We start from the raw sequence: 15645 nt of genomic DNA on the forward strand, positions 1-15645 counted from the left end.
TCCTCTCCTCCACCCCGGCTCATGGATGGCCATCTGGCATGGACAGTGCACCGGATCCTGGAGTTTCCAGTATCTGGTGCACTGGGGGGGGTTATGGGCTGGAGGAGAGCTCCTGGGTCTTGCGGGGCCTCATCTTGGACCCCTCCCTTTTCTGGAACTTCTATCGGGTCCACCCAGGAAAGCCTGGTAGGTCACCTGGGGGCTCCCATTGGGGGTGGGGGGTGCCGTTGTGCTGCATCATGCAGCTGATTCAGCACACTGTCATCAGTCACCACTACCTGCCTTTAAACCCCGGACATGCGTCTCTACAATCGCCACAAACTCAGTTCTACCTGCATAGTACCTGGCCTCAGTGTTCCTTGTGTTTCACTCTGTGTAAATTTTGACTTGGTTCTTCCTTGGATTTTTCTAACCATTTTCTCTTGTCATCAGCATTCCTACCACCAATCAGCTCCGACACAGCTGCCTGGTCCTGTTTCTGTGGACTTCCGTCATCTGGTTTGGGAACTTGGCCATCCTGCATTCTGGTCCAGTCGGTGTCGCCTTCTGCCAGTGCCTCACCTTGGCTCCCTGCTTTTGGGTCCTAATCTTGTATTTGTGGTCACATCATGACAGCAACATTTTTTTCACATGTTGTGACAATTCTGTTTTTTTTTTTTGTTTTTTTTTATTTGGTGGTATGGTGAAAGTAGATTGTCACCCCACTGAGTCTGGTCTGCTTGAGGTTTCTTCCAATCGCCACAAAACACAAGATTTTTTTTTTCTTTCCCACAGTCACTAATCTGCTCATGAAGAGGTTGCAGCTTAAACCTTGCTTGTGTACAGTGCTTTGGGGTGACTTATGTTGTGATTTGGCACTGCATAAATAAAATGAGTTGAATCACTAGTTCCCAAACAGAAAATATGTGATTGAAAATGAAGACATGATTTTCATTTTCTTTTTATTCAAATCACTTAAACTCTGGTTTTTAACATTACAGAGGAAAATGTTGGGTCCCTGTCGAAGGTGAGACTCGGCAGTCGTCTTTAGTGCAGCTCTCATGATCGCAGTTCATATCTTACATCAGTGATGATTTTTCAGTCTTTAATGAGAGGATGTGTTCCTGGGGCACTCGTGCATCCGATAGGCGCACAAATAGAATACTCCTGAAGAGAAAAGAGAGGGTCAATGTTTGCCATCAGTCAAGAAATAAATTTTATGATTAAACAAAATTACATGTTCAATCAAAGGAAAACTGTAGTATCGGTCCGCCATACTGGATGTGTGGGCTCCCTAGTTTGACTGCTTTATTTTCTGGGCTGCTTTAGCTCATGTTGAGGTGGAATACTTTCCTTTGAAGCACTTTATCATTTTGGCATTTTCAGCATATAGAACTATTTTCATATTCAGTGGGGTGAAAAGCCTGCTGATCAGCAGGAAATACACAGCGTGCAACAGGATTCAGAGATGAGCGCCAACTAAAAGGGTCACTTTATGATAATGTCACATCATTGATTCAGCCGCTTGGTTTAACCCATGTATGGTTAGACTGTTTCCTCCCAAACGTGGCTCTTCACTAAACTCACTCTAGGTCTTCATCACCTGCATCTCTCTGTGACTGTGATTAGACAAGCTCCCCGCTTCGAAACTTCACAACAGGTTTTTAAAAAAATCTGGAAATGCATGTTTGTGTTAAAAATATCTGGACAAATATTCAGTCCTGAATGCTGCATGCGATTTGATCCACCTGAGTGACAGAGAATGTTGCCTAATTGTTAGGCATGTAATTGATTGTAGAAGGTGCAATGTTGAAAATAACCCCTGTTTGCTGTTGTGTGCTGTAAAGTGTAGGGGAAACCAGGGTTATATCTGCAAAACTACATATATTTTTGCAGCAGTTATGCCATATTTTTATGCAGAAAGACATCCCTTATAAATTAGTGTTTTGTTTATGGATACATTAAGGGTAAAACTAAGTGGCAAGTGAAGTCAGTTTTTTTCCTATCAAAATTAAATTTTGTAGATGTCAGTGTCTTTGTATTTATTTCCCCCAAAAATTGTTACTAGTTAGAAGACTACCCTGTCCAACTGATGAGCATGTGTTATGTATTCTCCAGACTAACAGCTATTTGATAACATGACTCGTGTGTCACTTGCACCCAGGGCCCAGTGAATCAGTCTTGAAAGTGATTTATTAAGCCCCAGTATCAAGTGGATGACAAATATTACTTGTTGAAGCTTATACATTTATTTTTCCATGAATTATTTCTATAATTTGTGTATATAAACAACTGGTTTCATGTTTGAACAGAAGTTATGACAGTTGTATTTATAATAGTTTCTAAAGGACTTATATCACTATAAAAGACGCTCACACATTACATAGCTGCTTTGCTGGATTATAGATTGTATATGCATCAGCATATATTTAACAATTTTGAAGACATGTTTAAATATATTGTAAACTAGGACGCTGCTGACCAGGTCAGCCTCGCCGGCCTCCTGCAGAGCATCACAGCAGAGCTCTGAAAGCGGAGGTCGTCTTGAAGTCCTGAGTGATTTCTCTCACCAGGTGCTAGAAGGGCAGCTTGTGGATCAGCAGCTCGGTGCTCGAGGACCACAATGTAAATAAGCATCTGTACTGGACACATTCTTGTGTTATCCTCAGCGGTATTTTTATGTATTCTTAAATAATTTTATTGCAGAATAAAATAAGATAAAATTCTGGTAACAGTGGATTTCTGTTAGCGGCAGATCTCTCTCAGCGCCACGGTGCTGTGAGGCTTCTTCACACCGACGTTGAAGCTTCTGCAATTGTTCGCCAAATGCACGTAGTGTATCACAGCGGCCACCGCGTCGTAATCCAGAATGGCCGCGGGACACAAAATGACGTGACCGATACGTCACATGAAAACCCTTTATACAGCTGCTGTGCTTCACTTCAGGATGTAATACTGAAAAAATACAGCACGTTTCATTTTGGGAGAAAAAAAAAACGTTTTAGTCTACTGTAGTTTCTTGTCTGTATTACAACGCTTGGAAAGAGGTGTCATTTTATTTAAAGTGGCGATTCATTTTGAAGTTATTAATTCCGATCAGACTCTGTCTCGGCCGCGCAGCGTTTCGAGCTGTGTGAACGGAACGGAGGACGATTCTTGTTTCTTGACAGCAGCAAGACAAGAGTCCCAGTTAGTGACTTTAATCCACACAAAAGTGACTGATGATATTTTAATGGCTTTGAGAGGGGTTAAGAAGCGGACTTGTCATTTCTGAAGAGCAGTGAATTAAAGAACCAACGAGCTACTGAATCGAAGCATTGCTTCAATGGTTCATGGTTTCAAAGTGGAGCCGCGCTGCAGAAATGGTTGATTGCAGACCAAACCCTGAATATCCGACTTTATTTGTATGTCGTATGACTCTGAAACTCGGAAAAATCCGTATAATTTACAGAATATAGGTTGACATGAAAACCACCGAAAAGCTGTGTTCACCGCGGGGACACGTTCGGCACTATTCAGAATTATTCAAGATTTTTTTTTTACCGATGACGAACGATGCGTAAAAAAATTTGGCCGATGCAGCTGCATCGGTCCAAACCGGTCTGGATCCGGGCCTGGTATGTGACTAAAAAGATTAATCCAGGTTTTGAGTATATTTCTTATTGTTACATGGGAAACAAGGTACCAGTAGATTCAGTAGATTCTCACAATCAATCAATTTTTTTTTATATATCGCCAAATCACAACAAACAGTTGCCCCAAGGCGCTGTACGAGGGCTGTCAATAAAGTAACGGTCCTTTTTATTTTTTTCAAAAACTATATGGATTTCATTCATTGTTTTTACGTCAGACATGCTTGAACCCTCGTGCGCATGCGTGAGTTTTTCCACGCCTGTCGGTGACGTCATTCGCCTGTGAGCACTCCTTTTGGGAGGAGTCGTCCAGCCCCTCGTCGGAATTCCTTTGAGAAGTTGCTGAGAGACTGGCGCGTTGTTTGATCAAAATTTTTTTCTAAACCTGTGAGACACATCGAAGTGGACACGGTTCGAAAAATTAAGCTGGTTTTCAGTGAAAATTTTAACGGCTGATGAGAGATTTTGAGGTGAGACTGTCGCTTTAAGGACTTTTCACGGTGCGAGACGTCGCACAGCGCTCTCAGGCGGCGTCATCAGCCTGTTCAAGCTGAAAACCTCCACATTTCAGGCTCTATTGATCCAGGACGTCGTGAGAGAACAGAGAAGTTTCAGAAGTCGATTTCAGCATTTTATCTGGATATTCCACTGTTAAAGGAGATTTTTTTTAATGAAAGACGTGCGGACGGGTCCGCGCGTCGGGACGCAGCTGCCGTGACGCTCCGCCACAGGAAAAACACCTCTGTTGAAAGCCTTAAGGACAAGTTGGAACATGTCCTGCCTGTTAAACAATTTCTCATATACTCACTCCACTGAAAGCCATCAAAAGCCGCCTGGATTTTACAAATGGTTATCAACACGGAGGTGTTTTTCCTGTGCTGCCGCACCGCGTCGGCTGCGTCCCGACGCGCGGATCCGTCCGCACGTCTTTCATTAAAAAAATCTCCTTTAACAGTGGAATATCCGGATAAAATGCTGAAACCGACTTCTGAAACTTCTCTGTTCTCTCACAACGTCCTGGATCAATAGAGCCTGAAATGTGGAGGTTTTCAGCTTGAACAGGCTGATGACGCCGCCTGAGAGCGCTGCGCGACGTCTCGCACCGTGAAAAGTCCTTAAAGCGACAGAATCACCTCAAAATCTCTCATCAGCCATTAAAATTTTCACTGAAAACCAGCTTAATTTTTCGAACTGTGTCCACTTCGACAGGTTTAGAAAAAAATTTTGATCAAACAACGCGCCAGTCTCTCAGCAACTTCTCAGACAAAGGAATTCCGACGAGGGGCTGGATGACTCCTCCCACAAGGAGTGCTCACAGGCGAATGATGTCACCGACAGGCGTGGAAAAACTCACGCATGCGCACGAGGGTTCAAGCATGTCTGACGTAAAAACATGAATGAAATCCATATAGTTTTTGAAAAAAATAAAAAGGACCGTTACTTTATTGACAGCCCTCGCATATTGTAAGGCAAGGCCATACAATAATTATGTAAAACCCCAACGGTCAAAACGACCCCCTGTGAGCAAGCACTTGGCTACAGTGGGAAGGAAAAACTCCCTTTTAACAGGAAGAAACCTCCAGCAGAACCAGGCTCAGGGAGGGGCAGTCTTCTGCTGGGACTGGTTGGGGCTGAGGGAGAGAACCAGGAAAAAGACATGCTGTGGAGGGGAGCAAAGATCGATCACTAATGATTAAATGCAGAGTGGTGCATACAGAGCAAAAAGAGAAAGAAACAGTGCATCATGGGAACCCCCCAGCAGTCTACGTCTATAGTAGCATAACTAAGGGATGGTTCAGGGTCACCCGATCCAGCCCTAACTATAAGCTTTAGCAAAAAGGAAAGTTTTAAGCCTAATCTTAAAAGTAGAGAGGGTGTCTGTCTCCCTGATCTGAATTGGGAGCTGGTTCCACAGGAGAGGAGCCTGAAAGCTGAAGGCTCTGCCTCCCATTCTACTCTTATAAACCCTAGGAACTACAAGTAAGCCTGCAGTCTGAGAGCGAAGCGCTCTATTGGGGTGATATGGTACTTCGAGGTCCCTAAGATAAGATGGGACCTGATTATTCAAAACCTTATAAGTAAGAAGAAGAATTTTAAATTCTATTCTAGAATTAACAGGAAGCCAATAAAGAGAGGCCAATATGGGTGAGATATGCTCTCTCTTTCTAGTCCCCGTTGGTACTCTAGCTGCAGCATTTTGAATTAACTGAAGGCTTTTTAGGGAACTTTTAGGACAACCTGATAATAATGAATTACAATAGTCCAGCCTAGAGGAAATAAATGCATGAATTAGTTTTTCAGCATCACTCTGAGACAAGACCTTTCTAATTTTAGAGATATTGCGTAAATGCAAAAAAGTAGTCCTACATATTTGTTTAATATGCGCTTTGAATGACATATCCTGATCAAAAATGACTCCAAGATTTCTCACAGTATTACTAGAGGTCAGGGTAATGCCATCCAGAGTAAGGATCTGGTTAGACACCATGTTTCTAAGATTTGTGGGGCCAAGTACAATAACTTCAGTTTTATCTGAGTTTAAAAGCAGGAAATTAGAGGTCATCCATGTCTTTATGTCTGTAAGACAATCCTGCAGTTTAGCTAATTGGTGTGTGTTGTCTGGCTTCATGGATAGATAAAGCTGGGTATCATCTGCGTAACAATGAAAATTTAAGCAATACCGTCTAATAATACTGCCTAAGGGAAGCATGTATAAAGTGAATAAAATTGGTCCTAGCACAGAACCTTGTGGAACTCCATAATTAAGTTTAGTCTGTGAAGAAGATTCCCCATTTACATGAACAAATTGTAATCTATTAGACAAATATGATTCAAACCACCGCAGCGCAGTGCCTTTAATACCTATGGCATGCTCTAATCTCTGTAATAAAATTTTATGGTCAACAGTATCAAAAGCAGCACTGAGGTCTAACAGAACAAGCACAGAGATGAGTCCACTGTCCGAGGCCATAAGAAGATCATTTGTAACCTTCACTAATGCTGTTTCTGTACTATGATGAATTCTAAAACCTGACTGAAACTCTTCAAATAGACCATTCCTCTGCAGATGATCAGTTAGCTGTTTTACAACTACCCTTTCAAGAATTTTTGAGAGAAAAGGAAGGTTGGAGATTGGCCTATAATTAGCTAAGATAGCTGGGTCAAGTGATGGCTTTTTAAGTAATGGTTTAATTACTGCCACCTTAAAAGCCTGTGGTACATAGCCAACTAACAAAGATAGATTGATCATATTTAAGATCGAAGCATTAAATAATGGTAGGGCTTCCTTGAGCAGCCTGGTAAGAACGGGGTCTAATAGACATGTTGATGGTTTGGATGAAGTAACTAATGAAAATAACTCAGACAGAACAATCTGAGAGAAAGTCTAACCAAATACCGGCATCACTGAAAGCAGCCAAAGATAACGATACGTCTTTGGGATGGTTATGAGTAATTTTTTCTCTAATAGTTAAAATTTTGTTAGCAAAGAAAGTCATGAAGTCATTACTAGTTAAAGTTAATGGAATACTCAGCTCAATAGAGCTCTGACTCTTTGTCAGCCTGGCTACAGTGCTGAAAAGAAACCTGGGGTTGTTCTTATTTTCTTCAATTAGTGATGAGTAGAAAGATGTCCTAGCTTTACAGAGGGCTTTTTATAGAGCAACAGACTCTTTTTCCAGGCTAAGTGAAGATCTTCTAAATTAGTGAGACGCCATTTCCTCTTCAGCTTACGGGTTATCTGCTTTAAGCTACGAGTTTGTAAGTTATACCACGGAGTCAGGCACTTCTGATTTAAAGCTCTCTTTTTCAGAGGAGCTACAGCATCCAAAGTTGTCTTCAATGAGGATGTAAAACTTGACGAGATACTCTATCTCCCTTACAGAGTTTAGGTAGCTACTCTGCACTGTGTTGGTATATGGCATTAGAGAACATAAAGAAGGAATCATATCCTTAAACCTAGTTACAGCGCTTTCTGAAAGACTTCTAGTGTAATGAAACTTATTCCCCACTGCTGGGTAGTCCATCAGAGTAAATGTAAATGTTATTAAGAAATGATCAGACAGAAGGGAGTTTTCAGGGAATACTGTTAAGTCTTCTATTTCCATACCATAAGTCAGAACAAGATCTAAGATATGATTAAAGTGGTGGGTGGACTCATTTACATTTTGAGCAAAGCCAATAGAGTCTAATAATAGATTAAATGCAGTGTTGAGGCTGTCATTCTCAGCATCTGTGTAGATGTTAAAATCGCCCACTATAATTATCTTATCTGAGCTAAGCACTAAGTCAGACAAAAGGTCTGAAAATTCACAGAGAAACTCACAGTAACGACCAGGTGGACGATAGATAATAACAAATAAAACTGGTTTTTGGGACTTCCAATTTGGATGGACAAGACTAAGAGTCAAGCTTTCAAATGAATTAAAGCTCTGTCTGGGTTTTTGATTAATTAATAAGCTGGAATGGAAGATTGCTGCTAATCCTCCACCTCGGCCCGTGCTACGAGCATTCTGACAGTTAGTGTGACTCGGGGGTGTTGACTCATTTAAACTTACATATTCATCCTGCTGTAACCAGGTTTCTGTAAGGCAGAACAAATCAATATGTTGATCAATTATTATATCATTTACCAACAGGGACTTAGAAGAGAGAGACCTAATGTTTAATAGACCACATTTAACTGTTTTAGTCTGTGGTGCAGTTGAAGGTGCTATATTATTTTTTCTTTTTGAATTTTTATGCTTAAATAGGTTTTTTACTGGTTATTGGTGGTCTGGGAGCAGGCACCGTCTCTACGGGGATGGGGTAATGAGGGGATGGCAGGGGGAGAGAAGCTGCAGAGAGGTGTGTAAGACTACAACTCTGCTTCCTGGTCCCAACCCTGGATAGTCACGGTTTGGAGGATTTAAGAAAATTGGCCAGATTTCTAGAAATGAGAGCTGCTCCATCCAAAGTGGGATGGATGCCGTCTCTCCTAACAAGACCAGGTTTTCCCCAGAAGCTTTGCCAATTATCTATGAAGCCTACCTCATTTTTTGGACACCTCTCAGACAGCCAGCAATTCAAGGAGAACATGTGGCTAAACATGTCACTCCCGGTCCGATTGGGGAGGGGCCCAGAGAAAACTACAGAGTCCGACATTGTTTTTGCAAAGTTACACACCGATTCAATGTTAATTTTAGTGACCTCCGATTGGCGTAACCGGGTGTCATTACTGCCGACGTGAATTACAATCTTACCAAATTTACGCTTAGCCTTAGCCAGCAGTTTCAAATTTCCTTCAATGTCGCCTGCTCTGGCCCCCGGAAGACAATTGACTATGGTTGCTGGTGTCGCTGACTTCACATTTCTCAAAACAGAGTCGCCAATAACCAGAGTTTGATCCTCGGCGGGTGTGTCGCCGAGTGGGGAAAAACGGTTAGAAATGTGAACGGGTTGGCGGTGTACACGGGGCTTCTGTTTAGAACTACGCTTCCTCCTCACAGTCACCCAGTCGGCCTGCTTTCCGGCCGCTCGGGATCTGCCAGAGGGGAACTAACGGCGGCTAAGCTACCTTGGTCCGCACCGACTACAGGGGCCTGGCTAGCTGTAGAATTTTCCACGGTGCGGAGCCGAGTCTCCAATTCGCCCAGCCTGGCCTCCAAAGCTATGAATAAGCTACACTTATTACAAGTACCATTACTGCTAAAGGAGGCTGAGGAATAACTAAACATTTCACACCCAGAGCAGAAAAGTGCGGGAGAGACAGGAGAAGCCGCCATGCTAAATCGGCTAAGAGCTAGTAGCTGCGCTAAGCTAGCGGATTCCTAAAAACACGCAAAGTGAATAATGTGTGAATAATTTAGAGGTGATTCAGCAGAGGGAGTGCTTTAGTTAAGGCACGTGAAGATTACACTCGGAAACAAATCGTTATCTAGATAACTAGATCAATCTAACTGCACAGATTAAACAGCTAACAGATACAGCAAAACACCGCTGTGCTCTGGAACAGGAAGTGATACAATACCGCAGTGAGAGCCAACCACCAGTAGAGGCAAGCCACAAATCCAACAAGACCAAGCAGTCATGATATGCACACTCTTAAGGCTATGAAATTGGGCTATTGGTAAAAAAAAAAGTAGAAAAGGGGGTGTTCACAATAATAGTAGCATCTGCTGTTGACGCTGCAAACTCAAAACTATTATGTTCAAACTGCTTTTCTAGCAATCCTGTGAATCACTAAACTAGTATTTAGTTGTATAACCACAGTTTTTCATGATTTCTTCACATCTGCGAGGCATTAATTTTGTTGGTTTGGAACCAAGATTTTGCCCATTTACTAGTGTGCTTGGGGTCATTGTCTTGTTGAAACACCCATTTCAAGGGCATGTCCTCTTCAGCATAAGGCAACATGACCTCTTCAAGTATTTTGACATATCCAAACTGATCCATGATACCTGGTATGCGATATATGGGCCCAACACCATAGGAGAAACATACCCATATCATGATGCTTACACCACCATGCTTCACTGTCTTCACTGTGAACTGTGGCTTGAATTCAGTTTGGGGGTCGTCTCACAAACTGTCTGCGGCCCTTGCACCCAAAAAGAACAATTTTACTCTCATCAGTCCACAAAATATTCCTCCATTTCTCTTTAGGCCAGTTGATGTGTTCTTTGGCAAATTGTAACCTCTTCTGCACGTCTTTTATTTAACAGAGGGACTTTGTGGGGGATTCTTGCAAATAAATTAGCTTCACACAGGTGTCTTCTAACTGTCACAGCACTTACAGGTAACTCCAGACTGTCTTTGATCATCCTGGAGCTGATCAATGGGTGAGCCTTTGCCATTCTGGTTATTCTATCCATTTTGATGGTTGTTTTCCGTTTTCTTCCATGCGTCTCTGTTTTTTTGTCCATTTTAAAGCATTGGAGATCATTGTAGATGAACAGCCTATAATTTTTTGCACCTGCGCATAAGTTTTCCCCTCTCCAATCAACTTTTTAATCAAACTACGCTGTTCTTCTGAACAATGTCTTGAACGTCCCATTTTCCTCAGGCTTTCAAAGAGAAAAGCATGTTCAAGCTGGCTTGATGCTTCATGCTGGCTTCATCCTTAAATAGGGGACACCTGATTCACACCTATTTGTTCCACAAAATTGACAAACTCACTGACTGAATGCCACTCTACTATTATTTTGAACACCCCCTTTTCTACTTTTTTTTTTTTTTTTTTTTTACTAATAGCCCAATTTCATAGCCTTAAGAGTGTGCATATCATGAATGCTTGGTCTTGTTGGATTTGTGAGAATCTACTGAATCTACTGGTACCTTGTTTCCCATGTAACAATAAGAAATATACTCAAAACCTGGATTAATGTTTTTAGTCACATAGCACTACTATTATTTTGAACACTACTGTATGTATACGTGTTTCTCCAGTGATTTTAAATGAGTCTGCAACTGTTGATTCATGAAATATAACGTGACGCTCAGGCTGAAAGAAATACAGGTAATTTACTCCTTCACTGTTCTGTATAAAACCTGTGTTAGGGCCCTGTCCCACTGGGGAGAGGATTAATTGCGCATGAATTGAGTATACAAATTGCGGGTGTTCATTGTCGTCCGCAACAAAAATGGCCAAAAATGACAAATGTCCCAGTATGAATTACAGATATATTAATAATATATAGTGAATATATGATGAACAATCACGGTTATATAACACGTAGTGAGGAAACTGATCCGACACATTGAGATTATCACGGCAGTATTACGGGTGTATTATGAATGCATCACGCATGTGTTGTGCGTGCATGGCATCTGCATTGTGGTCATAAAATAAGCGCACTCGGGCCTTTCGGCATCACTATTCACACCAACAATGCAGCCTCTGGAGCATTTGCTGGACTTGGACAAGTTGATCACAGAGTGTTGGCATGCGAGGGTTAACTGTTCATGAGTTTGGGGAGCGGGAGGGGGGAAGCCACTCCGGGTGTGAGACGGTGGTTTTTTTTGTTTTTTTGAGAGTGTCACAGAAAACAGACGTCAGCGTGAGTTGTGGGTACACAGCAACTCTTCCTTTTGTTGGTGTTAAATAAAAGTCCTTTGTGGATCTACACAGCCGGACCAGCACTGACTGGCAGGTATGTCGCTTTCTGCCACATATAATACTTTGGGTTTACGTGACGTGTTTGTTATGCATTACAGATTGTACGCAAATCAGCTGCAAAGCAGATGTAATAAAAACGCTTTATTCGTGGTCAATTTGTTTGCATTCGCTACAACATATTTTAGTTTGTGATGTGGACATGATGGGCGTGCAATATATCTGTTTTACACACTGTCCCGGTCCGCTGCCAAGCCGCAAATCCCCGCCAGTTGCGGATATCAGCGGTTAACGGCAGATATACAGCGCACAGAGTGAGTACGTATTGTGTATGAATTGAGTATGTATGGAGTATGTAAGGCGGATGTCATCCACATTGGTTAGACTCTTTCTCTCCGATTGTTCTGTCTGAGTTATTTTCATTAGTTACTTCATCCAAACCATCAACATGTTTATTAGACCCCATTCCTGCCAGGCTGCTCAAGGAATTCCTACCATTATTTAATGCTTCAATCTTAAATATGATCAATCTATCTTTGTTAGTTGGTTATGTACCACAGGCTTTTAAGGTGGCAGTAATTAAACCATTACTTAAAAAGCCATCACTTGACCCAGCTATCTTAGCTAATTATAGGCCAATCTCCAACCTTCCTTTTCTCTCAAAGATTCTTGAGAGGGTAGTTGTAAAACAGCTAACTGATCACCTGCAGAGGAATGGTCTATTTGAAGAGTTTCAGTCAGGTTTTAGAATTCATCATAGCACAGAAACAGCATTAGTGAAGGTTACAAATGATCTTCTTATGGCTTCGGACAGTGGACTTATCTCTGTGCTTGTTCTGTTGGACCTCAGTGCTGCTTTTGATACTGTTGACCATAAAATTTTATTACAGAGATTAGAGCATGTCATAGGTATTAAAGGCACTGCGCTGCGGTGGTTTGAATCATATTTGTCTAATAGATTACAGTTTGTTCATGTAAATGGGGAATCTTCTTCACAGACTAAAGTTAATTATGGAGTTCCACAAGGTTCTGTGCTAGGACCAATTTTATTCACTTTATACATGCTTCCCTTAGGCAGTATTATTAGACGGTATTGCTTAAATTTTCATTGTTACGCAGATGATACCCAGCTTTATCTATCCATGAAGCCAGAGGATACACACCAATTAGCTAAACTGCAGGATTGTCTTACAGACATAAAGACATGGATGACCTCTAATTTCCTGCTTTTAAACTCAGATAAAACTGAAGTTATTGTACTTGGCCCCACAAATCTTAGAAGCATGGTGTCTAACCAGATCTTTACTCTGGATGGCATTTCCCTGACCTCTAGTAATACTGTGAGAAATCTTGGAGTCATTTTTGATCAGGATATGTCATTCAAAGCGCATATTAAACAAATATGTAGGACTGCCTTTTTGCATTTACGCAATATCTCTAAAATCAGAAAGGTCTTGTCTCAGAGTGATGCTGAAAAACTAATTCATGCATTTATTTCCTCTAGGCTGGACTATTGTAATTCATTATTATCAGGTTGTCCTAAAAGTTCCCTAAAAAGCCTTCAGTTGGTTCAGAATGCTGCAGCTAGAGTACTGACGGGGACTAGCAGGAGAGAGCATATCTCACCCGTGTTGGCCTCTCTTTATTGGCTTCCTGTTAATTCTAGAATAGAATTTAAAATTCTTCTTCTTACTTATAAGGTTTTGAATAATCAGGTCTCATCTTATCTTAGGGACCTCGTAGTACCATATTACCCCATTAGAGCGCTTCGCTCTCAGACTGCAGGCTTACTTGTAGTTCCTAGGGTTTGTAAGAGTAGAATGGGAGGCAGAGCCTTCAGCTTTCAGGCTCCTCTCCTGTGGAACCAGCTCCCAATTCAGATCAGGGAGACAGATACCCTCTCTACTTTTAAGATTAGGCTTAAAACTTTCCTTTTCGCTAAGGCTTATAGTTAGGGCTGGATCAGGTGACCCTGGACCATCCCTTGGTTATGCTGCTTTAGACGTAGACTGTGGGGGGGTTCCCATGATGCACTGTTTCTTTCTCTTTTTGCTCCGTATGCATCACTCTGCATTTAATCATTAGTGATCGATCTCTGCCCCCCTCCACAGCATGTCTTTTTCCTGGTTCTTTCCCTCAGCCCCAACCAGTCTCAGCAGAAGACTGCCCCTCCCTGTGCCTGGTTCTGCTGGAGGTTTCTTCCTGTTAAAAGGGAGTTTTTCCTTCCCACTGTAGCCAGGTGCTTGCTCATAGGGGGTCGTTTTGACCGTTGGGGTTTTTCATAATTATTGTATGGCCTTGCCTTACAATATAAAGCGCCTTGGGGCAACTGTTTGTTGTGATTTGGCGCTATATAAAAAAAAAGTTGATTGATTGATTCAGATTTTTGAACAGCTCAAAAATCCTGGCTGCGGACATGCGTGCCTCTGCGGATGATCACGGGCGTGTTCGGATGACGGCCGTGATACTGGCATGTTACACGGATACTGCAGATGTTTGGTGAATATGGGCCAATTTTGTGCGCAATCCATACGCAAATCCTCCTAAACGCCAGTGGGACAGGGCCCTTACCTCTTAATTTTGCTCTCTGAAGGACTTATTTTTAAATAACCCCATAATTTTGCTATGTGAGTGACACACCAGTGACACAACTTTAGATAAATAAATCTAAAATTATCTTCCTTAAACTCAAACTGAAAGCACATGTCTACAACTTGGATTAAATTAATTAAAAATATAAAATCCATCTTACTGATGAAGTGGTGTAGAGGAGGATTTTCTTAAAACGTAGACCTTTTCAGCTACAATTTGCCAGAAAGTACATATGAGACGCAAGTCTAGATTTGATGTTTTGGTGAAAGAAACTTTTGTATTTCTTCATAATTGATGTAAATAAAGTCCAAGGCATATTCAGTGACTTGGACATGTTCAAGGTTCCATCCCCTTACTTGTCTGAAGAAAACTGACAATAAAACTGATTATTTACAGGTATTATCATGTGCTTTCAGTTTGATTTTGAGGAAGATAATTTTAGAAATGTTTATTCTTTATATTTTTTGTATTTCTTGTATTTGAAATGGCATAAACAAATTAAAATGTGTGAAATACCAAGTGTTTCAATACTTTTGGAGTCCACTGTATATTAACCTTATGATGAGTGCAAAATGAGTGTGATATTATTACTGTTTTGTTTAAGAATCTTTAATTTTCACTGTTGCTGTACTTTGTGTGAAGTCATAGTCATATTGTATGTCATATTGACATGACAATATTGAGATCCAATAATCTGGCCACACTGTGCAGCCCGACTGTCAACTAGCTGAAAACTTTGAATATTAATTTACATCCAGATTTAAAAATGCTTAAATGCAAAATCAATTTATATGCTGATGATATCATACTATATCTCCAAGAACCCTCAAAATCATTACTAGAAGTATTTAAACTGATCACTACTTTCTCACAACTATCAGATTACTCTATTAACTGGTCAGAATCGATGATACTTCCTTTAACCGAGGATTCATGGAACAGATGTACAGATGCTCCTATTTGGCACAACCCAGACTTTAAGATCAATAAAGCAACTCTTTATGTCAGCACATGGGAACAGAAAGGAATCACACACCTTCATCACCTCTTTCAAAATAAAAGGTTTATACCATTTAACAACTTGATGCAGAGGTTTGGAATTATAGGAGGAAATTTTATTCATTACCATCAAGTAAAGCATGCAGTGATGTAAAAAATTCAGACGCATCAGTGCCCCCCAGAACCACCCACATCAGTGACAGACATCAAGAACTTCCTCCCAATAAAGAAAACCTTGTCTAAGATATATAAGTTAATATCAGGCGTAGACACCGTCTTACATTTACCCATCTTAAAATGGGGGGTGGACTTCCTCCTCACCTCTTACCCTGACCACTGGACACAGATTTG

At 41.3% G+C, this 15645-nt stretch overlaps 1 protein-coding gene across 1 annotated transcript in view; it reads right to left on the bottom strand.

Moving 5' to 3' along the window:
* Nucleotides 1–924: 924 nt before the first annotated feature.
* The window catches only part of lim2.1 (lens intrinsic membrane protein 2.1), a 47765-nt gene continuing 33044 nt past the window's right edge, over nt 925–15645 (bottom strand). The window contains exon 5 of the mRNA XM_034177468.1: nt 925–1146. Coding sequence (XP_034033359.1) covers nt 1085–1146 — 62 coding nt within the window. The 3' untranslated portion in view covers nt 925–1084. The remainder of the gene's footprint in view (nt 1147–15645) is intronic.

The sequence above is a fragment of the Thalassophryne amazonica genome, chromosome 9 (genome assembly GCF_902500255.1).
Source record: "Thalassophryne amazonica chromosome 9, fThaAma1.1, whole genome shotgun sequence".
NCBI classification, from domain to species: Eukaryota; Metazoa; Chordata; class Actinopteri; order Batrachoidiformes; family Batrachoididae; genus Thalassophryne; species Thalassophryne amazonica.